The sequence below is a fragment of the Caretta caretta genome, chromosome 19, assembly GCF_965140235.1.
Source record: "Caretta caretta isolate rCarCar2 chromosome 19, rCarCar1.hap1, whole genome shotgun sequence".
Lineage (NCBI taxonomy): Eukaryota > Metazoa > Chordata > Testudines > Cheloniidae > Caretta > Caretta caretta.
Window position 1 is genome coordinate 7199492 of NC_134224.1, and position 27188 is coordinate 7226679.

At 43.6% G+C, this 27188-nt stretch overlaps 2 protein-coding genes across 8 annotated transcripts in view; one reads left to right on the forward strand and one right to left on the reverse strand.

Moving 5' to 3' along the window:
• Positions 1 to 22: 22 nt before the first annotated feature.
• On the forward strand, positions 23 to 19163 carry S100PBP (S100P binding protein). 5 transcript variants are annotated; one of them, XM_048825516.2, is made up of 6 exons: positions 23 to 100; positions 7865 to 9284; positions 9623 to 9717; positions 10642 to 10748; positions 16865 to 16964; positions 18335 to 19163. In XM_048825516.2, the coding sequence occupies exons 2-6, from the start codon at positions 8025 to 8027 to the stop codon at positions 18477 to 18479; spliced, it is 1707 nt and encodes a 568-aa protein (XP_048681473.2). In that variant the 5' UTR covers positions 23 to 100; positions 7865 to 8024; the 3' UTR covers positions 18480 to 19163. The 5 variants fall into 5 exon arrangements, with proteins under 5 accessions (XP_048681473.2, XP_074977398.1, XP_048681477.2 ...); XM_075121297.1 differs by lacking the exon at positions 23 to 100 and adding an exon at positions 3245 to 3275; XM_048825520.2 differs by lacking the exon at positions 23 to 100 and adding an exon at positions 3305 to 3892.
• A 3755-nt stretch (positions 19164 to 22918) lies between these two features.
• The window catches only part of FNDC5 (fibronectin type III domain containing 5), a 33081-nt gene continuing 28811 nt past the window's right edge, over positions 22919 to 27188 (reverse strand). For all 3 annotated transcript variants that reach the window (XM_048825958.1, XM_048825957.2, XM_048825959.2), the window contains one exon: positions 22919 to 26597. In XM_048825958.1, coding sequence (XP_048681915.1) covers positions 26556 to 26597 — 42 coding nt within the window. In that variant the 3' untranslated portion in view covers positions 22919 to 26555. The remainder of the gene's footprint in view (positions 26598 to 27188) is intronic.

A 27188-nucleotide genomic window follows, 5' to 3' on the forward strand; every position in this document is an offset into this window, starting at 1 on the left:
GGCGGGGGCGGAGCCTGTGAGGCCCCTCCCAAAAGCCCTAAGGAGCTCGCGTTAGTTACTCGCGACTGGAGCCCAGGGGTCGCGTCTGAGATGGCGGCGGGTGAGTGAGTCTCCCCCGAGGGAGGGAGCGCGCGCGAGTTCTGACCGGGGGGGCCCTGACCCCAACTGCCGCTCCCCCCCCCAGCTGGGCTGTGACGGGGGGAGGCCCTGACCCCAACTGCCGCTCCCCCCCCAGCTGGGCTGTGACGGGGGGGGGCCCTGACCCCAACTGCCACTCCCCCTCCCAGCTGGGCTGTGACCGGGGGGGGCCCTGACCCCAACTGCCGCTCCCCCCCCCCAGCTGGGCTGTGACGGGGGGGAGGGGCCTGACCCCAACTGCCACTCCCCCTCCCAGCTGGGCTGTGACCGGGGGGGGCCCTGACCCCAACTGTCGCTCCCCCCCCCTCTCCAGCTGGGCTGTGACTGACCCCAACTGCCGCTCCCCACCCCCCCAGCTGGGCTGGGACGGGGGGGAGGGGCCTGACCCCAACTGCCGCTCCCCACCCCCCCAGCTGGGCTGGGACGGGGGGGAGGGGCCTGACCCCAACTGCCGCTCCCCACCCCCCCAGCTGGGCTGGGACGGGGGGGAGGGGCCTGACCCCAACTGCCGCTCCCCCCCCCCAGCTGGGCTGTGACGGGGGGGGGCCCTGACCCCAACTGCCGCTCCCCCCCCAGCTGGGCTGTGACGGGGGGGAGGGGCCTGACCCCAACTGCCACTCCCCCCCCCCCCCAAGCTGGGCTGCGACGGGGGGGGGGGGGCCCTGACCCCAACTGCCGCTCCCTCCCGCCCCAGCTGGGCTGCGACGGGGGGGGGGCCCTGACCCCAACTGCCGCTCCCCCCCGCCCCAGCTGGGCTTTGGCACTGAAGGGGTTCCTCCCAGGGACCGTGGGGTGCTGAGAGAGCGCAGGCCTGTGAGTCCTTGACCACTTGGGTACAGCGTGGTGATGGCGTGTAGCCGTCTCCTTAAGAAGGATGTTGTAGAGCTGTGCAGAGAGGGGGCCAGGCAGCTGGACGCGAGTCTGTCTCGGCTGGCTTGGGGCGCAGGGGGAGGGCCAGAGCCCTGGCTCCGGGCTCCCCTCCCCCCAAGATGGACTTGTCTGAAAGTCACTGGTTTCCGTGCTAACATGTTCTGTTCTACGCTGTGTTCCTGTCGACTAATAAACCTTCTGTTACCTGCTGACTGAGAGTCAAGTCTGACTGCGGAGTTGGGGTGCAGGGCCCTCTGGTTTCCCGCAGGAGTGGCATGTGATGGGGGGAGCCCTGACCCCAACCACAGCTGACCCCCCTTGCCCTCCAGGTGGGATGTAATGGGGGTTCCTGACCACAACTTCCCCCTCCAGATGGACTGTAATGGGGAGGAGGGGGGTCCTGACCCCTTGTCCCCCAGCTGAGGTGAACTCTGGGCAGGAGGGTGCAGCCAAGAATAATAGATATTAAGTATATTTAAGATATAGAGCGAAACATAAAAATTAATGTTGGGTGATGGGGCCTACAAGTTGAGGCCTATAAGATTTCACTTTAGCCATATTAGGCCTAAGGAGCGTTGGCATAAGAAGGTGGCCCAGGAATAACCCTGTACCAGTGAAATTACAAGGTTACTGTAAAGAATGTGCCCGTGGGGGGTGATAGGGAAAATAGACCACAGTGTACTTGTCTAGACCCTGAGGCACCCAGTTGTAACATCATGAGAAATTCTGTGGGTTACCATGGGAACTAGTTTACAGAGAGTATAATGAGAGTAAGGGGAACTAAGGGATAGCCAATGAGAAATGAGGTGCCCCTAAATTAGTGGGATGTGGAAGTATGGATGAGGAAAAAGGCATTGGAAGCATATGCATATGTATGAGTCTTAGTGTGTGTAAGCATGATTCAATAAAAGGTGAGCCAGCCTGTGGGGGAGGGAGGGGCAAAGAAGAGGAGAGATGCTAGGATGGCAACCACTGGTGGTGGTGGTAGTAGTGATGAGGAGGACGAAGATAATCACTGACTCTCTATGGTTACCCAGCAGGAGATGTGAGTGATGCTAATCATAGGGCTAAACTTCACACTCTTTCTCTATCTGTTGTATTTTAGTGTTTGTGGGATTGTTCGTCTGCTTAGTGCACTTTTTAATAAAGAGACTTGCAGTTGTTTCTTATGTGCTTCTAGCATCTTTTATTCTAATGATACTGATGATCATCATCCTGATGCTGTAGCCCTCAGGAGACCAAACTTTCATTGACCATTGTGGTCTAAGTGATTGATCAATATAAATTAGTTAACCACCAATCCATTAATAAGGCTACAAGGGGCACTGGCCACTCCCCAGTCAGAGCCCACCTCTCAAGGGCTCTGACTGGGGTGATACTGCCTCCTGGTACTCCCTCCCTCTTCCTGATTGCCCCCAAATAGAATGAGATCTATGGGCACTAAATGCCCATTCCTTTAGAGACCTCTGCTCCCCAGAAAGAGAATTTCTGTGTGTGTGAGAATTTCTGCATAATAAATGGATTAGGTAATGTAAGAGAGACTTGTTCCCTTGGGTGGACTCTAGAAACAGAAAATAAAAATGGATGTGATATTTATACCTTGAGGCTGCCTTTAGAAATGAGGGTAAAGCTGGCAGAAGGAAAGGTGGAAAACCAGGTATTTAATTGGAAGAAGTCAGAGGAAAGGCTCAACAAAAATGAGTGATAATGAAGTAGGTGCTGTTCAGGTGAAAGGAAAACTACAAAGGGAGAAGATGTAGTCTATAAAATGTGCTAGGTTAAAAAATAAGTAGAAATTAGGCTAAATATGGAGGAGTATGAAAAATTGAGCTTGTTAGTGGAAATAAAAGTTAGAGATAAGTTGGAGATAGCAAGATGGGAAAATGGAAGGTAGCAAGGACATGACCTCGAGTTATGTTGCGGTTATAACTGGTTTTAGCAGCCATTTTTAATGGGTGTTTTTGAGAATTTGGAATGTTTTATTAAAATGCTATCTATACTGATAGCATGGAAAGGAAATTGGTGCAGGTGTTAATTTAAATAATCTGTAATGTAAAGAGCCAATAAAGAAGTGGCAGAATGTGAATATGGTAATAGATTTAATGTTAATTAGTATTTTAATAAGTTACAAAAGGAGTAGCTTTGCTAACTTGGAGGAAGCTCCAATTAACACCAAAAGCATACAGCTAGGTTACCTGATTATAAAAGCTATACTTCATTTTGTTGTCAGTAGGCTGATCAGCTCACACACCATTCCATCTTTGAATGTGAGTATAATTTTAGTACCTGTGTAAATGGTACAGTAATTGTATGTCTGTTTGCTTAACTAATAATTTTTCTCTTAAGTTCTATTGTTCAAAGTGTCCTCCAGGGTCCACTGCTAAATTAAATTGTCTGTACCCAACCTAGAGCCTCGGACCTGGAAACTAAGTTTGATTTAATGTATCCTTATCTTTGACAATTTAATATTAATTGGGAACATTTAAAAATCAAGGTTACAAAGGCTAATAGGTATTTACAGAGGAAATAGATCAGTAAAAAGGTGTGAATAGAACTGAAGTCTAGGCAAGGGATCTAAGGGTCTGAATTGCGTATAGCTTTGATGTAAAGGAGTAGGATTTCACTTTACATAGCTACTAAGATGCGATATTACAGTCGATATCGGTATTTAATATTTTTACATTTCATCTTTGCTCTCTGAGTTTACTTACAGCTAAGATCCTGCCAATGTCTCTTCTAACCTATTTCTTTCTTTACTAGGACGTAGAGAGATTGAGCCTTGAAACATTTTTTTTAAACTTTGTCCAATGGCAGGTGTCCCCTACAACTTAAAGCATGGTTCTACTCTGAAAATGGACTTCTTAACTCAGCAGACTCACTCCCTGTGGGTATTCAGTTAGGTCTACTTTACTAACAAGTTTATTTTTTTTACTTCAGTTAGTCCTGCAGAGTCAACGCAGCCCTGGGGCAAGAGCTGGACTCTGTTCTGGTTCACGTATCGACAATAGCATTGTTACTTAAATTCTGATTGCACAATCTGTTGATGTATTAGGCAGAAAGTACAGTACCCAGGTTGGCTTTCAGATGGAAAAGTGAGTCAGCAGGGATGGCAGTTAAAGAAATTATCTTTATTTTATGAACGGAGCAGGTAAATATGTTTGAACGTGTTTTGCTAAAACAGTTCTAGTAAAATCTTGGATAGCTTCCATATGTTCTACTACTTCAAGTGTTTATTGTTGTAATAGAGTAGTCCACCACAGAGCAGTACCCTGCAGGACCCAAACCAGTTCTTAGTTTTCTTTTTATTTGCTCTATTTCTTCTGTTAAAATATTTGTATCTGAATTGCAAAACATTGTGCAAGTACAGACTACCATATCAGTTACTTTCCCCTTTTTCTTCTAAATATATGGCTGCTCCCTTCTGTATTTCCTTTCTTTCCTGTGTTTAGACTGGGATGGTAGCCAGAAGCCCTCTAAGCCGCAGGGCGGCCTGATTTTCTCTTCTATATAGTGTAGCTCCCTAACAAACCCCTCCTCATTAGACCCAGTAAGCAGGCAAACCAATAGAAAGTGTGAAGAGTATGGACAAAAGGTGTTTCTTTATCCCAGTTGGTCAAAGGGGACAGAAAATACCTCCCACTATTGAGACTAACTGATTGAAGAGAGTCAGATGAATACTAGGTTCCCAGACTATGATATTCTTACAGAGTAAGAGTTTAAGAAAATATGAAATCAAGAGTTGCTCAGGAAAACTACTACAGGTTTTGTTTGTGGGGTATTTTTGGCTAATGAGGCCTATATGTAGTGTATTTCTATCTATTTTTCTTTTTTAATAAGTATATATATTTGGGATAGATTCTGGTCTAGTAGCTATACTATGGGGCTAGCCATCTGCATAGCAGGCCTAGGAAGAGGATGGCGTTACTTTGTTGTTGTAGCCTATAGGGCTGGCTTGCATTATAGCTGAATGTAATAAAGGCAAGGAACGTACAGGTCTGTATCCTGTAAGACTGGCTCTCAACCTTTCCAGACTATTATACGCCTTTCAGGAGTCTGATTTGTCTTGCCTACACCAGGCTTCACCTCACTTTAAAAACTACTAGTTTACAAAATCAGACATAAAAAGACAAAAAGTGTCACAGTGCACTATTACTGAAAAAGTGCTTGCTTTCAAATTTTCAAGTCATTGTATGAAATTTTAGTTTGTATTGACTTTGCTAGTGTGTTTTATGTAGCCTGTTGTAAAACTAAGCAAATATCTAGAAGAGCTGACTTACCCCCCTGAAAGACCTCTGCATACCACCTGGGGTATATGTACCCCTGGTTGAGAACCACTGCTGTAAGATATTAGCTTAAACAAGTTAGCATAAGTATAGTAGGTCTGCCACCTTTGGCGTAGATAAATGGCCTGATGGTTATCCTTAGATTTTGGGGAACTAGGAATAGCTTGCTTTGTGGCAGGAATTGAAACCTAATGGTAAATGGCAACCAAAGGAACATGGAAATGATAACCGCCAACCTGCTTGAGCAAGAAGTGACGGATATGACAGTTAGCTAAATGGCATTAATATGTATTAATATCCTAAGCTATAGGAAAAGTGCACCCCAATATCTTGAGGGTGAGGAAGTTAGACTTGGGCATGGAAGGCTGAGCATTAGCTTAGGGCAAACCAGCATGTTGAATTAGTGTATTTTTCCATCATATGATCCTTCAGCTCTTTTGTTATTGTAGCCTACAGGGCTAGTCTGCTTGCTTGCCTATATAGCTTTTCTTATGGGTTTCTTATTTTTTTGTGTTTGATTATTTGTTTTATTATACTAGGTTTATAGATTTATATTAGAGTATTTTTGGCTGTAACACAAGGGACCTACAGGCCACATCCTGTATGCGGAGCTAAGGCAAAGTTAGCGTACATATGTTTGGGACCTTTTACCTAAATAGGTGGGGATGAGCTAAACCGTAAGGTCCATATATGGTTGCGACCTTTAATGTAGATAAAGGATGCATTGAAGCAGGTTGGCATAGGAGAGCTACCTAAGTTCATACCCTCTTTAAACTTAACAGGTACACCACAAAGAACTTGGAAATAACCGGTTAGGACGGAAATAACAAATGTGAGAATGAGCTAATGTCATTAACATGTATGTGTGTCATCAGTATGTACGAACATACCTGCCTCTGGAGCAAGTGTACCCTGGCATCTTGTGGGTGAGGAAACTAAGTTTGGACATAGAAGGAGGGCTCAAGTGTTCAAGCTCTGTAAGAGGAGTGACCAACTGTGCCAAGGAAGCTTCTTCATTCTTAGTTTATTATCCTTTTGTTTATTAGTCTGTTAGTTCTTAATTGTAAGTTTTACGTCAGTGAGTTAAGTAAAACTCTAAGTTAGCTTCTTTAGTCTTCTATAGCTCTTAGCTCTTTAGCTTCTCCTAAGCAATGCACCTCCCACTCCTGAATTGAGGAACCTGGACCTGAACTCTCTTGGTATGCCAGAGGCAAGGCTGGTCCTTTATCTCATACCAGGTTATCAAGGAAGGGTCTGAGTATATTAATCAAAAGCTTTATAGTGCATAATATCACATGTATCTCTAGAACAATATTATTTCCTTTGTAACTCTGATTATTTTACTATTTGATTACTATTCCATTTATCTCAATAAAAGTCTTTAAGGCTACATTTGTCTCAGTGTGAGCATCCTTGTTGTATATCCCAAGTGTCCTTGCAAACTCTGTGTAGCCTGGTTCTGGGACAAGAACCTTATTATCTTCTAATCAGATTAACTGGTGAGCCTATAACCCAGATTATCTAAAATGATAATATTAACCTCCTTAAATCAGGCAACATTGTCTACCATCCATCTCGGGCATTGAGAAACTTGGACCATCAGATTCGTTTGGCATGCCAGAGGCAGGGCTGGTCCTTTGTCTCTCAGCACCAGGTCCTCAAGGAAGGGTGTAAGTATATGAATCTAAGAGCACATCCAAAGAAATATTATTACCTATTAAAAGGATTAACATTATAATATTATATTATTTAACCCTTTTGTTTGTTAGTTTTCTTATTTAAAAATGATATAATGCCATCTCACTGGAGAGGGAGGAAAGGTTTGAGGCTTCATTTAGTATGCAAACTGCTCTATGATCCTTGGATGAAAGGTGCTATGAAAACATACAATGTTTCTTTATACAGTCTTTTTTGAGGCATGTTACACTGATTATATCAACAGCTTAAAAGAAAACCGCATGCAGTGGTCACTGTATTCATGATTTAGACTCTATTAGTGCTGGCTAATATAGCTGTTGAAGTTAGACCTCTGACTTGTGAGCCCTCTCTATGTGGGGGATTGCTCATTAGCTTGTCTGGCTTACAGGCTGTAGTTCTCTAGCTGATGTTTGAATAGCATGAGCAAGCTCACTCTGTTATGACTTAAATAAAAGTTATTAAAGGTTATAATAGCCAGGAGTGAAGGCTATGGAGGCCAGGTATCTTCAGACATTGGGCTACTTGCTCCAAGAGTGGATGCTGATAGGCTCTTCCCTTGCTGCTGCATCAGGAAGGACTAAATTTAAGAGAAATAACAGAGGCAAAATATGTGCAATACTTTTTTTCCTTAAAAGTTAGGCAGCAGAATGCCCTAGATTTCAAAGTGACTAGTATTTCTAACATGGATCAGTCACAGGATAAGTGTAAGCTGTTCTGGGCCAAGTGAATATCCAACACTTAACTTGCCCAAGGTGGAGAGGTGTACATCTGTTTTTCCAGAGGACAGAGGGGACTGCGAAGGGAGTAAGATTAGCTGAGATACGAACAGGTGAGAAACACTCCTTTAGTTCACTTATGTTGTTTTTTCTTTGCAGGCAAGTGGGATCCGTCCTGTGACTGACTAACTTTCTGGAAGAGTGAAGCACATTATAGGCTGATTAGAGGCTCAGTAAACACTGGTACCTATTCTGTCCTTGGTTCTAGTGGCCAAAGCAGAAGCAGTGAGGTCACTTAAATACAGAGACCAACGGCATCATGGAAGACAGCTCTCCACATTCCTCTGGGCTTGGTGTATATCCTAATCATAAAGTGACTCTTGTTAATGATACAATCCACAGGACTAAAAGGCCCTTAGACTTGCTGGAGGAGGATCAGCCCCTGCAATCAGCTGCTAAGAAACAGTGCCACTTGAGTAATTATTGTAGCACTCCATGTCCATCAAAGAAACTACCACTATGCTCCCCAGATTCTGCCTGCTTCCCTGGCTGTCTGGATGATACTGAGCTGGAGAACATTGTCATCAGAGTTTGTCTTCCAGAAGACAGTGCGGTAGTCCTTTCTGTGGATACAACTAGATGTTTTGATGATAGTGAGCCAGATGACTCTTTGCTGGAACCCTCAGATGATGAGCAAGGGAACTCTCCCTTCAATTATACCGAGGAAGAGTGTAGGGAAATGTTAGCAGATGATTGCTTAGGAGATGACCAGAACTCCACTGGAGAGAGTGCTTTAGTGACTCTAGATGTATGGGGGCAAAGTGAGAAGGAAGTGAGTAGCAATTGTAGTTGGGCATCAGTCCCCCCTGAAGGCACAGAGACGACATTCAGGACCATAGATGAGTTAGTAAGTAACGAGTCTCTATCTCAGACTGGCTCTTCAGTTAATACCGGATATTTTCGAATTCTTGAGAATGAAACAGCTAATTCTGAGGGTGAAGGATGCTTGAACGTGGACTGCTTGAAATCAGATCAAGTCGTTTGTACGCTATTTGACTGTGATCTTCAGGGGCCTCTAAGTCTTTCCCCAACTGATGCAGATTCAGTAGATCAGCCGAAAGGCGATGATGGCTTGGAGAAAACTGGCGAAAAAGCTTCACAAGTAATAAGAGATGACCATCTACAAAATGCAAGCAAACAAAGTATAGAGTATGAGGAAATCAGTTCTAATAGCTTGGTTGTTGAAGAGTCCCTTGAGTCCCTGGTTTCTAAAGAGCAGCACAGGGGGGGTATGGATAATGTGGAAAAGCTGCCATCAGAAATCAAAGAATCCTCTTCCTTCTGTGATGCGCACACAAAATTTTCCACATACTCTCCTGACCCTGCCTATAGTCAAAGTAAGGACAAAGTGGAGAATACAGCACCTGTACTGCTACTGCATCCAAAAACCTCTAATGTCGTCTTAAATCAGGACCCTTCCAAAGGAACAGACAATGGATTATCAGGGACCTTTGGCTCCCAAAAGGAAGATTTGAGCCAGGAATCCATGTCTGTTGAAGAATCACCAGAGAATCTTAAAGTAACAGCACACACCTCTGTCTCTTTACTCTTATAAAGCAGCCTTGCCTAAGTATTTTTAATAGAAAATGTTTTTTAATCAGTATGTTTTAAAGTGAAATGTTTTTGTCTTTCAACAAAGCCATAAGCTTGTGAAGCAGAACAAATAAGCAGTAGGGTGGATGGATCACCCACGTTTTTACTTAAACATTATAGGTCAGTTGTCAGTAGCAATATCAGGGTGCATACATGGGTTTGCAGCCTTGCACAATAAGTAAGCTTTTCTATAGGAAAATAATACATCTTAATGGACACAGGAGTGTCTTGTCAGGCTAATCCTCTTTCTCCTCCTCTATCCAGTCAAACTCTGCAGTCTTAGACCAGAACTGTGGGGAAGACACTACCTGTGGGAAGAAGCTAGGCAAAGTCATTCCTGTGCCACAGGTGGAAGAAAGGTAACATGTTAAACATACCTTAGCTCAGCAATTCTCACGCTGGTTTGTGGAGCACTCGCTAGGGGTCTGGAGAGTTGACTGCTCACAGGGTAATAACTCTTCTCATTTCCACTTTTGCTAAATTGCAAGTAAATTTATTTAATGCCCTGTTAGGTAATATTTTCCATGGAAGCGATTGCTGTAGTTGTCACAAGGGTTACTTGTGAATGGGAGGGGAGGTGATCCAAGCTGTCCTGAGTCTGAGAGGCGGTGTCTGAGATACTATTAGGATGTAGTTCATATTATGAATGTGTGAGAACACCTGCTGTGGTCACTGTTCCCCTTTATCCCTTTGGTTTCCAGCAGATGGCAGCAACAATACTGCGGACCAAAGATAGGGAAGCATGTTAACTATCAAAGCAGGCAGTATGCAGTGCTGTTGTAGCCCTGTCTGTCCCAGGATATCAGAGACAAGGTGGGTGAGGAAATATCTTGTATTTAACAGAAGTTGGTCCAATAAAAAGATACTACCTCACCCACCCTCTTTAAAGCAGGCAGTCTGTGACATGGGGAAAGATGCTGACATGATCTTTTCTTACTCCTAGATTTGCTACTCCCTTCCCTCCACCTGCTTCAGCTCTGAGTCTCACTCCAATCAGACTTTGGTGCTTCCTGCCATTGTCACTCCTCAGCTTTCTGTAGGTCACTGCTAATGGGAGACAAGCATCCCCTCTTCCCACAGGCTGAGAGCAGACTTGTCAGCTGTCCTGCTCCTAGGAGTGGCTTGCCAGATCTCCTTCTTACAACTAGTGTGTCCAAAAGAATAGTGCTATAAGGACCTTCCATCTGTATTCGCCACACAGGAAATCATGGTGCTGTTTGTTACAAGGAGCCTTGCTTGACAGGTACTTCAGAAAAATTAACTTTTCTCTCTTTTTTTTAAAGACCAAAACAACGGATATGCATTTCCGAAGCAGAACTTGAGCAAAAGAAGTGTATTTATATCCAATGTGTGCGTGCCCATGTAAAGAATTCCATGGATCCTACACCAGGTAACCTGCAGTAAGGATTGGGATGGGGTGAGGGGAAGGCACAGACCAAACCAAAAGGACCAAATTTTGTCAGTTTGCATTCAGCAAAGTTGGTTCAGATATTATTTTTTAGGTAGCAATAAGAATAATGTTGCCTGCTCCACTTATGGAGACTGTGGGGTCCAATCCGTGTTCCCTCCAATTTTTCCCACGGATGCGCAGAATTAATTTTGTGCGCACCAATATGGAGATCATGTGTAACTCATCTCCATATTGGTGTACATAACAAAATTCATGTGGTGGGGGTGGGGCCGAGGGGTTCGGAGTATGGGAGGGGGCTCAGGGCTGGGGCGGGGGGTTGGGGTGTGTGTGCGGGGGGATGAGGGCTCCAGCTGGGGGTGCGGGCTCTGGGGTGGAGCTGGGGATGAGGGGTTTGGGGTGCAGGCTCTGGGGTGGAGCCGGGGATGAGGGGTTTGGGGTGCAGGCTGCCCCAGGGCTATGGTGGGGAGAGAGGACGCCCCCCAGCCCTCTCTCCCCGCAGCAACACTTGGGCTGGGGGGAGATCCTCACCCCACCATGGCAGATCCAGGCCGAGGCTGGGGGAAGGGCGCCTTTCCCCTGCCGGGGCTGGGTTGGGGCTGGGGGAGAGCCATCTTTCCCCTGAACGCCTGCACGGTGCTTAATAGGCTGCTGCATGGCCGTGCAGCTTAGAGGGAACTTAGGGTCCAATATGTAACCACCCCCACTTTGGGACAAGCTCAGAAGCAGCTTCTCTGCCTGTAAGAGCTGCGATAGACAAGGAGTTTGATGCACGTGCTCAAGTTGTGTGGTGAATGCAGGTACACTGTCAAAAATTGGCACTTTGGGCAGTGAGGGCATTGCACTTATAAATTGGCCATAAAATGCAAAATGGGAGAGGTAGACACGGGCACTTGTCTCTGATGGTGATTAGTGATGGGAGGCCATTCTTCCTAGCTGGCAGCATAGAACTTAAAACTGTGAAACCTTTAACTTAAGTGCCAAGTAGTAAGGCTTGAAATTCCTGCAAATACCTTCCAGGACTCTTAGGCTGTGCACCTCTCAGATCAGTCATACAAAAGCTATTGCTGACAGAGGTTAAAGAAGAATCTCCACGTAAAGAGCAAACATGAATAGTAGATGAAGAGCTACCCCTGAAGGAATTGTGGGTGGAATTGAGAAACTCCAGAGGTTAAATATGGCCCTTGCGGCTTACAAAGATGGCCTCAAACTGTGTTCGTTCGTCAGGCTTTTCATGGGTGTGGTAACTGGCCCTTCTTGAGAGTTTCAAGAAACTGACAGTTGTGTCGCTGCTCACATGGAGCCGCCACTTCTCTGGGCAGTGCAAACAGCCGCAGAGCCATGGGGCTGCTTTCCAGTCTATGAATATCGCATACATAATGCAGAGGGGACTCTGCGAGGAAAACTAATTATGAGCCGTTTTCTCCTCCTTTCAAATTAAAAATGCAAGGTGTATCTCTGAGTCGTAGCAAGTCAGGAAGGAGCCTGATGAACGAGGCTGGCAGGATCTTCCATTTCACTGAGGAAGAATGTTATGTGTGATGCACCTAATCTTTTTACTTCTTAGTGGAAATGTTCCAAATAACTTTAGGCTTGGAATGTAGCTTGACAGGTGGGAGGGTTTTTCCAGTTGAGTCACATAAGATCCTTTCTCCATACACACACAAACCCAGTGAGAATTTGTAATCAAACCCTGTCAAGGAGCCACAGCACATGTATTGTAGCTGTGAGTAATTCCTCCTGGAATCTAGGCCAGAAAGCTCACCAGATCTGTGCCTTTTGCTGGGAAGGGGTAACCAACCAGGTGACTGAAAGTAATACCTCGTTATGCCACCACATTTAGTCTTTTTTTGTATTGTAGGCTGTCACTTGTACTTTGGCATTTAACTTAATTGTTCACGCTCTTCAGCATAATCTCCCCCACACTTCTTTGTTGTAGCACATCTCTTGTCCATCATTTGTATGTTGCGTGTTTCAATTGTAAGCTAGTCTGGGGCAGGGACTTGTCTTTTTACCTGTCTGTATAGCACCCAGCACAATATTATACAAATAAAACTTTTCTGTGCTCATGTTGGTGGCTTTTGTGGGCTAAACCACTTAAAGGTAACAGCTGCACTAACTGCCAACCATTTAGTCTTATGGATATTGGATAGTTTGGAAGGAGTCCATTTTCTGAGCTAACTTTTCCCTGTTTGGCAAAGTGAACTGACCCTGTGCAGAATAAACCTGTGGCTTTGGGTTTATGGATATCCTCCAGGAACTAGGGAATAGAATATTTCCAATGAAATAGATTTGTTTGCAGCTTTCCACATGAATCTAAATGCTGCAGAGGCTGTGTCCTAGCAGATGTAAAATTGTGATGTGATTTGAACATCTGTTTCCAAATGACTGGCTGAAACTGTCCATAATTGACCACAAAGAAATTTTGCCAGCTGACCACTAGCTTAGTATTCAAACTTCATTATTGGTCTTCATTCAACCGTAAATAGAATCAAATCCTTCTTGACGAGATCCTCATTGTGGATTCTGTTTGGTCCAGAATCATTTGTCACTAGTGAAGAGGCTCCCTAGTTTCATAACTGGAAGTGACTATTGTTGTGGCTCTTGGCATTGAACGTTCACCCAGTTTTGTTACTTCGTCTTGGTCTATAAGAGACAGAATACAGAACAGCTGAGAACCCCCTTTTTTTTTAAAGAGCAGGTGAAGAACAAATTTAGTGGTGAGTTTTTTTTCCTCTCCCTCTGTATATTCTTCTCTTGATTTTTTGCAACATTGTTCAGTAAATTTGCCTTTGCAGGATATTGACATCATAATTATGCATATTGAATAGTGCTTGCACCACCTGCTGCTCAGACAACTTTCATGGCGTCATGTGGACTCTCTTCAGACTTGTAAGCTGTTTGGTACCTGGAAAGCAATACTAGCTCTTCCAATCTGGTATCTAATAGCCTCTTTCCTTAAGAGCTCCTCTGCTAGTAAAACTGTACCAGGAGTTCTATCCAAGGGCAGATTGACACAGCATATTGGGTACACAGGGCTGCCTCCACTTGGAGGTGACCTGTTTATCTCCTCTCTGGAAACACACAATTTGCATTGTAATGCTTCCCAACTCGATCATGCCATTGGTAGCTGGGCAAAAACATGATGAAGCTGGATCCTCTGGGGCAGAGAGAGAGGAGACAACTTGTGAAGTGCCTCAGGGAATTTTTAGGACCTGATTTTATTTAATACCTTTAATTTATGAAGGTTAACTATCTTTATTAAATACATGTTGCAGATTTTTGGGAAGTGTTGCAGACAAGGAGGATTAAGTCATACAAGGGACCTAAGGGCAGAGGTTAAGTGGGTTCTGCTGATTTCACTGATGCTCTTGGATATAAAGTATGGGGGAGTGCTCTTCCAGGGAGAGGATCTATGGTGTGGGCTGAGCTTTCCTGAAGGAGAAATCCTAATCCCAATCAAGTCTGGGAAGAAGGCTTGAATTGGTTCTTTCAAACAAAACCCCACCCAAACCCATAATAAATTCAAATCCTGGGAAGGGGGATAAGTTTGGACTTCAGAGTGTATGGGCTCTGTTTGTACAGCAGGTTGGGAAAGGTGCCTACTCACAATGAGACTTAAATTGTGTTTGGGGTAGGGGAAGCTTCTGGACGTTCAGCTGTTCCACGGTAGCATTACCTCCATCCTTCCAACCCCCACCCCTAAGCCAAGCCCAGCGTTCAAGCAGAAGCTTCTCTAGTGGGAAGCCAAACGCAACAAGTAAGGGGGCTGGATTATTTTTTAAGGGAAGTTTAAGACTAGTGACCAGACTTTCAAAAAGAGCTCAACATCCAGAACTTCCCACTGAGAACAGTTGAAGATTCTTGGTATCTAAATGAGGGCTCAGCTTTTATGAAAATCTGAATGTAAATATATAGCTTCTCCCCGTTTTGCTATTTTGGGAGGATGGGCGTGGGAATATATCTGTAAGCGCAGGAAAATAACTCAGTGCTCAGGGAACAGACCTGGGAGATGAGATCCAAGTTCTATTCTTGACTCTTATGCAGACTGACCGTAACAAGTCACTTCGTCTCTGTGCCTCCATTCCCCTTTCTCCATCTGTAAATAACAATAACAATTTTTATTGCTTTCGCCGAAGCACTCTGAGATCTTTGGATTAAGTAGTGCAAGAAGCGCCAAGTATTTGAAGAGTCCAAAAATTCCAAGGAGACCAGATGCTGATAAAGAGGAGCAGGGGATTATTTCTATTGTACAGCATTGGTTCTCCACTGTGATCCAAGAACCACTGGTAGTCTGGAGAATTGGCAAGTTACATAGTGTTGGCTCTCATTTTCAGCTGCTAAAAGAAGCTACAAATCTTAAATGGCTGCTTAATGTTACTCTTCTATGGAAACAATTGCTGTGATTGCCAGTGGAAAGGGAAGTAGCTTATGTTTTTGTGAATGGGTGGGAGAAATGTCCATAAAACATGTTAATGTGCTCCATGCTATGACACTTTTGAGATGCTCTGCTGTAGGGAAAAACCCTGCACTGGCCCTGAGGACAGAAGACCCTTATGGAAAAGATCAATCACCAATTTCTGTCTTATAAATAAAACTATGGTCCTGATTCTGACCTTTTCTTCTGGCTTCACATCATGCTGGGGTAAAGCAGAAGGAAAGCCAGCTGAACAGACTATTGCATTCCCCTAATCTGTGGCTGGTGTACAGAAGACTTAACAGCTCTACACCAGTCTTCTATTACTGCGCCAGTATACTAGGGCTTTCAGCAGGTAAGGAGATCTGGCCAGAGTGCCTCTGCGCTCTGTCCCCAGCAGCTGAGAACAGCAAATAGATCCAAGTTACATCAGCCGTACTGGCAAAAAGTTTGGGGCCTGGGGGATGGCCCAAAGATGGCATGACTGAAACTCAGTCAGGGGCCCTGGTGTAGAAAGAGTAAGAACTTGTGGGAAGTTGCTTAAGATAGATAAACTGGAAGAAATCACGAGTCTTCCAGGGACTTCTACTCTAATCTAAATGGATTCAAAGGGTGAGTTGCTGTCTGGGCTTAACAGCTCTGCAACATGTGCATGGTGGGTGTCTGCATGTTGTTAGCCCTCTTGTCACTTTGCGTTTCTCCGTAAACAATACTGGCTGAACACAGACTGTGGACTTTCAAAGAGCCATCTTTAGGAAGTGTGCAGTTAAAAATGAATGGCCTCTTGTCAGACTTGGGACTGGTCACTTCAAACAGAAGCTGATGCTCCAGTGGGTGAAAGAGAGGTGGGGCCACTCTACACAGATGCACTCAGTAGGCAGTCACTTCCTGTGGAATGAAGAAGTGTCTCATGTAGAACCACTCCTAGTGTTAGAAACATGACTACAGTAGCAAGATGGGAGAAATACCTCCGTTCGTGTTGGTTGAGGAAGGGCACTGTTTTCTGTTGGTAGCAACATCATAACAACAGACTTCTGCTGTAGTGTGCAGTATGTCGTCTCAGCCTGCATTATCAGATACTGAAGCGAGGAGTGGGCAAGAGTACAAGCATTGCAGATATGCTCTGAGCTATTTTGTGACCTGGACACACAGTCTCATGTATCTTGCCAAACCATCCGTTGCATTCCCTTACCAAGGATTCATGGTGTGAGGCCTTTGGAGAACTACTGTATCTACTGAAAGGGCTTGTTCTGTGCAGTAGGTAACCCTGCTGCATGAGCAATAATGTTACATCCTTTTCAGATGTAAGTGATTGTGGACAGGGATGTCTCTTGCTACACTCTGATTATAGACATGTGCGAATGGATCCTTGCAGTGGACCGTCACTGCAGTGAGGAGCTGAGTCCGCTACTTGGCAAGCATCATGGCAAGTAGTATCCTACTCATGTCAGTAGCAGGTGTCTGCTTCTTCTCTGCTTCCAGGGAAATGTTGCACAAGTGTCCCTGAAAATGGACATGTGTAGATCTCTTGTCTTTCGGGCAGACTCTGTTTGTCCCGTGGTGTAAGACCAGGAGCAACCTTACGAGCTGGGGCCAGAGTTCCCATGCTGCTGCTGTCTTTTTTCCAGCTTCATGTGGCCTGCGCGGTCTCCCATTCACTCCTTACTTTGCTGCATTGCAGATGCCTTAAATGAGTTGTACGCACTGATGGATAAGGTTGCCAGCAGGGAGTACCGAACTCAGGACCGCAGATGGCAGCATCCATCAGACCTCACCATGAGGTATGGCATCAAATGTTTGTAAGGAGGGGAGGGAGCAGAGGAAAGCCCCTCTTACAATGGGAAATGAAATAGGCTTTACAAAGTAACTTGTTCAGGAGCTTATTTTCATTGGAGGTGTTTTGTTTTGACTTTTTTAAAATTCACTTTAAGAATATGAAGTAGCTAAGGCCTGAACACTGACCTTTGTTTGAAATTGTTACAACTTGAGAAGGAAGGTGTCCTGGATTCTAAATATCTATTCAGAATGTAATGCTCACCAGAAGTACCTGACTGACACTGCTGGAAACAAAATTTCAAGCCAAATCAAGGTGACAACACAAGTATCTGGTAACAATGTTTGTATGTTATCTTGCCAGTGTAACACTTACTTTGAATTTTGTCCTCCCTAGAGGAGGTCCCCCCTTCTCTCTCCGCTCTTCCCCCCCCCCCCCGCCCCGGCTCCATCTCCAACTCTTCAGAGAGGCTCCCAACACAGGAATGAGTTGTGATGGTGACCTGTAATATGGACGCCAGTCTTTCAGGACTGAAACTGCCAGGCCACTTTGCTGTTTTAGGCTTGTTTAATCACAATAACTTGTGTTGAACCACTGCTGTAGAACTGAAAAGCTGTTGGTATGAATTTTCCTTCTCCTAAATAACTATATTGATAGTTAATTTTTTTGTAAGCGTGACCCCACCCAATGTCTCATGGTTCCCCAGATGGCTCTGCAGTTAATAAATATTATTTCCTAGCCATGCTAATATATCTGCCCAGACCAAATGAAAAGACTCAAGAGGAGCCAACTCTGCTATGTGCAGAAGGGGGAAGGCAGCATCTGACAGCTAATATGGAAAAGCTTTGTTTTCCTGCATCTGAAAGTGTGTTATAAACAAGTTAATGAAAATGGAATTGTGTTGTGGAAATTTTTTTGCTTGTTTTATTTTAAGTCCTTGTAGGAAGTATTTTTGATGGTTTTTGTTTGAACAAAGCCAGCAGCTTTTTCAGAATGTGCTAGATCCAGGAAATGGCAATATTTGCATGACAACAGCTCCTTCTGTGGGAATTTACTTCTCATTTAACTGCCATGAACTGAGCAACCTTCAGACTTCTCTGGCAGGCCATGGAGAGACAGATCTCTGCAAGGAGGGTAACAGAAAGCACTAGATAATGCTCCTAGAAGGACTCCTCTTCTACTGTACCTAACATAGCAGCGTGGCAAGATAATTTTCTTTTAAAAATTTTGGCAATAGAAAAGTGTCTGCAAGTGCCACGGGATGAGGGAAGGCATTTGCAAATTAGCCACTGTTCCTGCTGCTCTTGTATGCATGCTCCTACACACCATATTTGCCTTAATTATTCTGTTACCTTTATTCCCCTTCTGTTCTTGCAGAAAATACCCAAGGTTCTCCAAGAAACCCACCCAAAAGTGCAGCCTTAAGGAATGGGTGAGCAGGAACTTGGCCCACCACCGTCGCTTCCAGGACATTCCTGACCACTTCCAGCGTAGCTCTGTCACAACATCCTCCAATGTCTGAGCTGCTTGTTACGGAGGGACTGTGCTCTGTTTTTTCTACATTTAAAGTTCGTTTTTAATTGTCCTGTAGCTTAGCTGTTTGATCTATGGATTGTTCTGTTTTTTAATAAGGCCAGTATGAGGATTTTGTGTGTCTTTGTTTTGGAGACCTTCAGAACCTCCTTTTTAAATACAAATTAAAGATGTTGTCTGTTCTGTACAGGTAACTCTTTGAAGCATTTCTTATCAGTATTTTCCTTTGAAACAAAAGCAAGCTTTCCTGAGAGCTGCTGACAAGCAGCGGTGTCCCCACTGTTCAAAAGGAAGTCACACCGAACGAGAAATCTAACGGATATAATGCTTCAGCTGCAGGAGCTGGATGATGCAATTTAGAATGGAAATCTTTTTGCCAGAGCCTGGGCTCACAACGAAGCTTTAAGTTTTTTAGAGCAACTGCTAGGTTCCCTTAGGACACCATTAATGTTGGAATCACCTGTGTGGTCGATGTCCTTTTTATGAAGGTTGACAAAGGCAGTCTTCTGGCTTGACACATCAAGTTGGCATCAATTAAGAGACTATTTTCCCCATTCCTCAAATTTACTTGCCTCCCTTGTTTGTCATCTTTGGTTATAGCTTTTCTTTGTGAAATGTTGCATGTAGATTTGCACTTTGTTGATAGTGTTTATAAATAATTTGCACTTCTAAATGTCTCTTGTTTTTGATGCGACCCTGTGTGTGTGTGTGAGTCCTTTCCTGTCCTCTGCCCTTTCTTGCAATCTGGTTTCCTACCCATGTTTTAGGAATAACAGCACTGTAACTAAAGGAGCCAGCTTGCTCTAGTTGGAGAGCTGGTCTGATGCTCTGAAGTGAAGACAGTCGAGAGATCTGAACGAACAGCAAGGAGAGAACTTGTAGCTTCCTCCATATGTTTAATAGCAGCCTTGATGTGAATGCTTCCTTAGTTGCTTACCTATTTTCTTGTGAGTCCATATTGGCTCTTCTGCTGCACAAGGCCTTTCTTGGACCCTATCAACAGTTAAGTGGATGTGTTCTGATCTCGTGTCCCCTTATGCTAAACAAATTCTTCAAGGAGGCTTTCTATTTTTTTTAAAGGGCAAGTTAACCAAGATAGCCTGGGTCATTGCAGTGAAAAAAGATGAAGCTTTCATGTCCACCCTATCTGGCAAGTGCACAGAACAAAGGGTTGCTGGACTGGAACTTCCCTTCCTTATAGGATGAGGTGGAGTGAATGATTAACAAGGGCCTCCTTTCCTACTCTTGGCTCATCAGCTGTCTCAGTGTAAATAGCAGATATGCTTATTGCTTTGCATTGTGTAGTTCTAACCTAGTCCATGAGGCAGAACAACAACACATTGTAAAATCGACAAGTGAAAATGAAGATCATTTATTGAACTTAATACATTTATTATTTCCATCTAGTTATTTATAGAAATTTAAAGTGACACATCTCAGACAAATTACTTCAGGGAATTTAAAAAGCTTAACAAACAAATGTGGAGCAGCTGGCAGAGCAGCTCTCTGTGCCTCACGAGTGGAACTTTGTATTGCCTTATTTGTTGTCTCAGTCTGGTGTACCGGGTGTAAGGAGGGGACCGTGCTGAGCTCAGCATCACTTCTCGCCATTCCTCCACAGAAGACCTGTCGTGTAGTATGTGATTGAGGAATGGGACTTATTCCATAATTTGTCAGTTGTGTGATAGTAAGTACATACATAGGAATCTCCTCATTCCTAGGCACATCCCATAGTTCTCTGTAGCTTTGACAGCTTAACTGGATCTCCTCCAGGAGGAGGAGGAAAAGTAGTTCTCTTGTAGCTAAAATCAACTTCCCTGAGAAGGAGTAACTCAACCATTGCAATGTTAGATTCTTTCAATGGACTCTCAAAAAAGAAAAGGAGTATTTGTGGCACCTTAGAGACTAACCAATTTATTTGAGCATGAGCTTTCGTGAGCTACAGCTCACTTCATCGGAGTGTAGCTCACGAAAGCTTATGCTCAAATAAATTGGTTAGTCTCTAAGGTGCCACAAGTACTCCTTTTCTTTTTGCGAATACAGACTAACACGACTGTTACTCTGAAACCTGTCAATGGACGCTGTAGCCTCAAACACATACTCGGACGGCCTTTAAACCTCTGCCTATGTTTGCTCTTGTTCTTGTTAGTTACTTACCCCTCTAAACAAAAACTCAACTGTTGTGCAGGTGGGTGGGAGACCATCCTTTTATAAGAACTCCTAATGGAAGAGACCATCTCAAATATGCAAGAGTACACTTCTGTTCCGCATCCCTTAACCAATTTTTGTCCAGCCATGAGTGTTTGCTTCAGGCAGGTTTTCTTTCTTTTGGTTACATGGAAAGTGCTGAATGAAAACTAGAATTAATGAATACATTTTAAGTGAGAAAGTATCAGTTTAGTCTAGGGTAGCTGTGTCTGTTAAAGGACCATTAAGCACGTGCTGTATAACTGTTTCACCTAAATGCTCTATGTAAAGCATTGATAAAGCAGTCCAACAGTGGGTGACAAAATATTTCTTGTGTATAGTACATGAAATACTAGCAACATGGAGTCAACTTCACGCCCTGATTTTCTCTGGCAGCTGACAGGAAAAATGACAAGAGCAAAGCATTGAACAAGTCAGAACCATTTGGCAAATCTCACAAGGTTTCCCCTTTTATCAGATTTTCTCGTGGCAGCTTTGGCTAATGTAATTTAAAAAAAAATAGCACAGTGCCCAGGTTTTCTTTTTCAGTGTTTCTGTGTTCATGTACTATATTTTGCCCTTGTCTAGCACCTTTCCATTTTGGATCTCTAGGGGCTTAGCAGTTTACTCACCTTCGTAATGATCGCTTTATAAGTGTGGTGACTGTGACACAGAGAGGTTAAATAACTTGCCCGGTGTCTCAGTGCATCAGCAGTGAAGCTAGGAATGGGACCTAGGTTTGTCTGACTCCTAGCCCCCTGCTCTAACTTCTATATACTGCATTTGTTAATGAAAGAGAACATTTTGCCTGCCACCATGGAGTCCCAAGAAGGCTGCTATTAAGGGTGTGTCAATTTGCCGCTAGTCTGTAAGTGCTGAAGTAGGACTGCCCAATTTTTAAGGCTATGTCAACAGCTGAAACATGCATCTTTTAGAAAACCTCTCCAATCAGAAGTCAGAGTAGCAGCTGTGTTAGTCTGTATTCGCAAAATGAAAAGGAGTACTAGTGGCACTTTAGAGACTAACCAATTTATTTAAGCATAAGCTTTCATGAGCTACAGCTCACTTCATCGGGTGAGCTCACGAAAGCTCATGCTCAAATAAATTGGTTAGTCTCTAAGGTGCCACAAGTACTCCTTTTCTTTTTGCGAATACAGACTAACACGGCTGTTCCTCTGAAATCTAGTAAGAGCATTCACCATTGTGTTGCACTCTAATAGCAACAGCAAGACAAAAGCTAACTAACTACCTGTTCTAGCTGTTCTCCTCTCTCAGCAGTTGATCAGATCTTCCTGCCAAATCTTTTTGCTGCAGTGTAATTTTAAAAGGACAGAAATAAAATGTGCACTAAAACCTGGCGTAAAAGTTGATAAACTCCCTCCCTTAACCACTCTCTTCCGTATAGTTTAAAAGTCAAGGGAATCTGATCTGACTTAAGGGCACGTACAGTAATGTCAGTTACACCAGTTGAGAAAGGGGTATTGTTGATACAAAGAAGTTATGTTTAGCAATTGGTTGCCTCAAGTGAGTTTCTCCTTATCAGTTTAAAAGGACAGTGATATGTTGAAAAGTGTAAAATGGCATCACAAGGTTCCGTCATTATCGTCTCTCTCTATGGCTCCACATCAGACTCATTCAGCTTGCAAGGAAAAAGATGGCTATTCTAGCTGCCAGCCCTACGATTCCATCTGGGATCTGAAATTCAAGCTGTGCCTTTCCTGGCTCTGTCACTAATTATAACGGTTCTGCAGTTGGAACTTAGTTAAACAGAACTGATGGTGATGCATAAGCCAGAATAGAATCCAGCTCACTTTCTCGTAGGTGGGTGGGCTAAGAGGACTAAAAAGTAGGGAAATACTTATTTTAGTCTGTATGGTCAGTGGATATGACTGAATTCAGAGCAGGGGGAGATCCATGGAGAAAGTAAATGACTTTTTAACATAGTGATTTTGTTGATCAGAATGTTGCTTTAACAAACAAATGTTCCTTTAACAAAAGGAAGATTCACCACATGTAGATAGTTTGCCTGTCTGTTAGTGGTCTCTATACAGGCAAAACAATGATAGTTTAGGATGTTGTGATAGTAAGCCTTATTGCAAATCTGGAGGAAATTACATATGGCAAAACACAGAATGAACTTCATTTCCCTCTTTGTCTGCTAGGAACTGAAATCTGACGATGCATACGAGTACCCACATCTTAGATCTCTTGTATCTCTGAAATGGGTGTGCTGCTGTGATATACACTTTTGAATGACATAACCTTTAATATCTTGGTCAAATACTACAATTAACAATCTGTTTCTCCCCATTCACACCTCTTCCAGTAAGTTGTTACCAGCTGAGATTCTACAAATACTTTCAGGCATGTAGGTGTTTTCTCCTCTAATGAACTGTCTGTTTAAAAGGCGTAAATGTTCTAATTTTTCTCAAAGAAATGAGGAAACAGAGTTTGTGCTGTTTCTTAGCGTACGAGGAAAGTGATTGAGAAGTTGATGACAGTTACGATTGTGAATTGGAAGGACGCCCTGTATTGAATTGTTTACTCCACATCGCCCTCTGTGGTACAGTTTCACTAAACCCTTATGTGGGGGAGGAATATATTGACTAAATTAGTGCCAATGAGCACAGGATTATTCTGCTTTTAAGAAATAAAGCAAGTGGTGCTTAACTTTAGACATACGCTGGCCCGCAGGTAGTTTTCTCTTATTCCTTTATTGTGCACATCAGCTATGCTTAGTTGGTTCCTGGAAATCAGTTGAATTAGTCTCCAGCGACTGCACACCATCAGCAGAGCCATTTTGATGTTTGCTTTCTTTTGTTTTTTATGTTCAGTGGAAAATCACTTATTGCGGGGCTCTTTGGAATCCCTTCACTCTACTACACTCCTGCTTGCTCCTTAGTATACAGCAAAAACTACACTTTGCAAGCAAAATCACACTGGAAAATCTGAGCATCCTTTAAGGTGATTGCAGATCATACACTTTTTTTTTTTTTAAATGCTTACTTGGTTTGTTTCTTAATGCAATGTCTTTTTCCTGATTAAGGGTAAAATTTTCAAAAGTGCCTGAGTGGCTTAGGTGCCTATGTTCCATTTTCTACAGTGACGTGTGCTTACGAGCCTAAATTTCATTGAATGAGACTTGCGTGGGCTTCTAAGCACCTAAGTTGCTTTTGAAAATGGGTAAAATTTTTAAAAGGGCCTATATGTCTCTATCTCTTTCTCCCTTCCTTATGTAGCACCTCTTTAGATAAAGTATATTCTTATTAAATCCCTTCTGCATTAAGAGAGTCAGCTGCATTTGATAGCTTGGAATTCCTTTCTGGTACGAGTAGATTTGCTTCCTAGCCTACGTTTGTTTTTCTCGCTAATAGCATTATTACCTTACCTTTGAAGCCTGCAGTTATGGAGCATAATGATGCACTCCTTTTGCCAGCTGCCATATCATGGGTTGAATACTTAACTGTGAACAAGCATCTATGCCTCGCATTTTAATTTCTCCATCTCTAATGAACAACAAGCGCGTCACTGTTGGAATAGAAATAGCTAAAAACCTGTCACTAGGAACCAACAACAATTACTGTCAAAGATGGGGAATGTTCTCTGCATTTCCAGAAACATTTTTTGTATAAAAAACACATCACTCTGATAAATTACTCAGGCTGAATTTCCTCAGCAGCAGCTAGGTTAGAGTTTAGGGCCTTCTTGTTTGCTTGTCTGCACCAAAATTAGGATAGAACATCTCTTTTATCATTTTGTACATGCCATACCATCTGTTCGAAGTCTTCCTTTATAGGTAGGCTGTGGATTCTGACTGACGTTTCTTTCTTGCATACTAAGCCTGAGACATTCCTGTAGACATCTACTGGCTAAGCAGGGCTTGCTTACTTTGTAGCTTACTTATGTTGTAGCTTCTTTCTCACCTTAGTCCACAGCCTAACCAAAGTTAACCCCCTACTGAACCTTTACTGCTGCCTGCAACTAGGGACAGGGAAAAAACAGCCAAATTCATGATCCCTCAGAAATCTGGGTAGAAGGTCCCCACTTCTATTTCATGCATTCTGCCCTAGTGTAGACCAAGAGGAAACATGGCTAAACTCAGGTATTTACAAGGAAAGTTGTGCCTTTAATCTTTTATTGTACATTAAAAAGTGGTTATTGCTCCAACACTATCAGAGGTGTTGACCTCTCCCTCGTGGTGGTGGGGGGGAGTAGCTTTTTTGGCTCAGGATCCAATTTAGAAAACTGTGGGTGGGGCTGACTGCCTCCCTGAAACTGGCACTGGGGAAGCCCTTTTTTATAAAATGCCGCTGCATGCAAACCTCCCAGTGCCTTTCTCCTGGATTGACTACTTGAGAGAGGCTAATGGATATCAAAGGGGGAAGATGTCTGAACTCCGTGACTGCCAGCCTGTTTCTTTGCAGTGGCTTTTGAATCATTGTCTTGTCTGAATGCAAATTTGTTTGCAGTGGGAGGATTTAAATCCTATTTGGGCCAACCCATCTTAGTATTTGATGGAATGATTAGGATCCCATGTTACCCCCCAGCATGTATGGAATGGCCTTGTCAGGTAATTAAACAAATACTATAAAAGCGTGCTGGCAAAGCTCTGATAGTAAATTTCTTCCATTTGATGACCTCTCACCTACCAGCCTCAAAACATTGTCAGTCATAGGGAACATGTCAGCTTATAAACATAAAGCAACTAGTAAACTCCTCCCTTCCCCCTCCACATTTGTGGAGGGACTCTTAACAAACACCTGGCAATACAGTGTCATGATGAATAGTGGAGACACAAAGTGGAAGGAGTACCAGATCCATCCACTGGAACCTCAGTAAAAGAAATAACTAGTTAAGGAGTGTCCTTGGCCATCATTAGGCAGGGATCCCTTGGGAGTGAATGAGAGAGCTGTCAGCACTGGAAACCTGGTATCCTTGCATAGCAACCATTATCATCATGACTTTGTTGTTTTTTTGTTTTTGTTTTTTTGCACTAACTGGCTATGTTTTGTAAGGACCATTTGTTACACTGTAGGTGGAATTAGTCAGGCCCAGTCCTAAATATCATGAAGAAATGGCCCAAGTTCTCCTGGAATCAAACCAAGGGTTGGCTTCTTGTCTCTGTTGGTCTGTGCCCCACAGTGTTTTGAATTCCACCCTGCTTATCTAAAGTGGATTACAGCATTGGAGAATAGAAGAGATGGCAAAAATAGAGACAAGTGCTGCAGATCTCAACTGGAGAGCAGCCAGCAAAGTAGTGACCATCCAGATGGAAACTGTAATGTGCCTTTGTTAAAAACAAACATACAAAAAAATCCCACCTGCAGAATGTATTACACACCAAACATGAGTGCTACAGAGTGAGATTACAGTACACAGCAGCCAAAATCCTTTTCTCTGCTACTGTCTAGTGTTTCTTCCTCATTTCTCTGAAGAGAAATACAAATGCAGCCTGAGTCCATGTTGATGCTGTCAACACGCAGCGACGGTGAAGCAAAATAGAAATACAATGAAATTTTGTGATCTCCAAAGAGAGGCAAATCACTCCAGGAGAAAGAGGGATCAGAGGGTGGAAGTTGAGTCTGTTGGGATTTGTTACAGCCTGGGTGAGTTGTGAGTCCAATACAGAATTGCCTGAGGCATCAGTTTCACAGAAGCTTTTCCTTCTCAGACAGTGGCTTATGTGGGGTGGTTTTCAGGATTTTCTCTCTCTCTCCAGTTGTCTTTTGCAGAGCAAGGGAAGGAGATTTATGCCAGAAATTGACAACCAGTAGGTCTCTCCAAACTGCTCCAACAGTGTTTCACTTCCCCAGTCATCAGGGCTCAGAAGCAGAGAGGGAGAACGAGAAATGGAGTCCATCTATCAGATGCCAGGCTGTCATGCTTCGATGATATTCACTGAAGGCTTGTTTTTTGGAAACTAGAAGAAGGGAAAAAGAGGGAGAAATGTATAGAGATTGTTAAGGAAAAGCCATCAGAGATTTGTTCAGTGCAGTAGTGAATTTGTAAATGGTCCTGTTGCCTGCAGCATAATGAAAAGGGGTCGGTGGTGGGGCTGGTTGGTGTTAACACTGGCTACAACTGCTGGGCAAAGAAACAGTCTGTACAGTCTGACTCTGGACTTTAGAGGCCCAATTTATTATCAGCCTGCACCTTGTGCAACTGTTTACACCAGTTCAAAATGCTATAATTCTGCTTTATTAGCATTTCCCCGGCTTTGCACAGGGGTAAATGACTACACAAGGGCTAGAACAATGACAAACTGGCCCCTAGTAATCCAGGGGTACGTTATGGTGATGGTGTGACTTAGTATCAATGGAGTTTATGCTGGAGTAACACTGGCATAATGGAGATCAGAATTTTATCCTATTACTTTGGGCAGCCTGCTGCCCAGTTATGGTGCACAACCCACCCAGGGAAAGCAAAGGGTTCACAACTGTAAAATCCACACAGGCCAGCTGGGTCTACTGCTTGCTCAATGTTGCTGGTGTAAATGTTTGATCCCAAGGGA

Excerpts from the sequence above, each read along its gene's own strand:
- S100PBP (XM_048825516.2), top strand. The coding sequence starts at position 8,025 with ATGGAAGACAGCTCTCCACATTCCTCTGGGCTTGGTGTATATCCTAAT. Across the intron at positions 9,285-9,622 it reads AATCACCAGAGAATCTTAAA|TCAAACTCTGCAGTCTTAGA; the intron begins GTAACAGCACAC and ends TCCTCTATCCAG. Across the intron at positions 9,718-10,641 it reads GTGCCACAGGTGGAAGAAAG|ACCAAAACAACGGATATGCA; the intron begins GTAACATGTTAA and ends TTTTTTTTAAAG.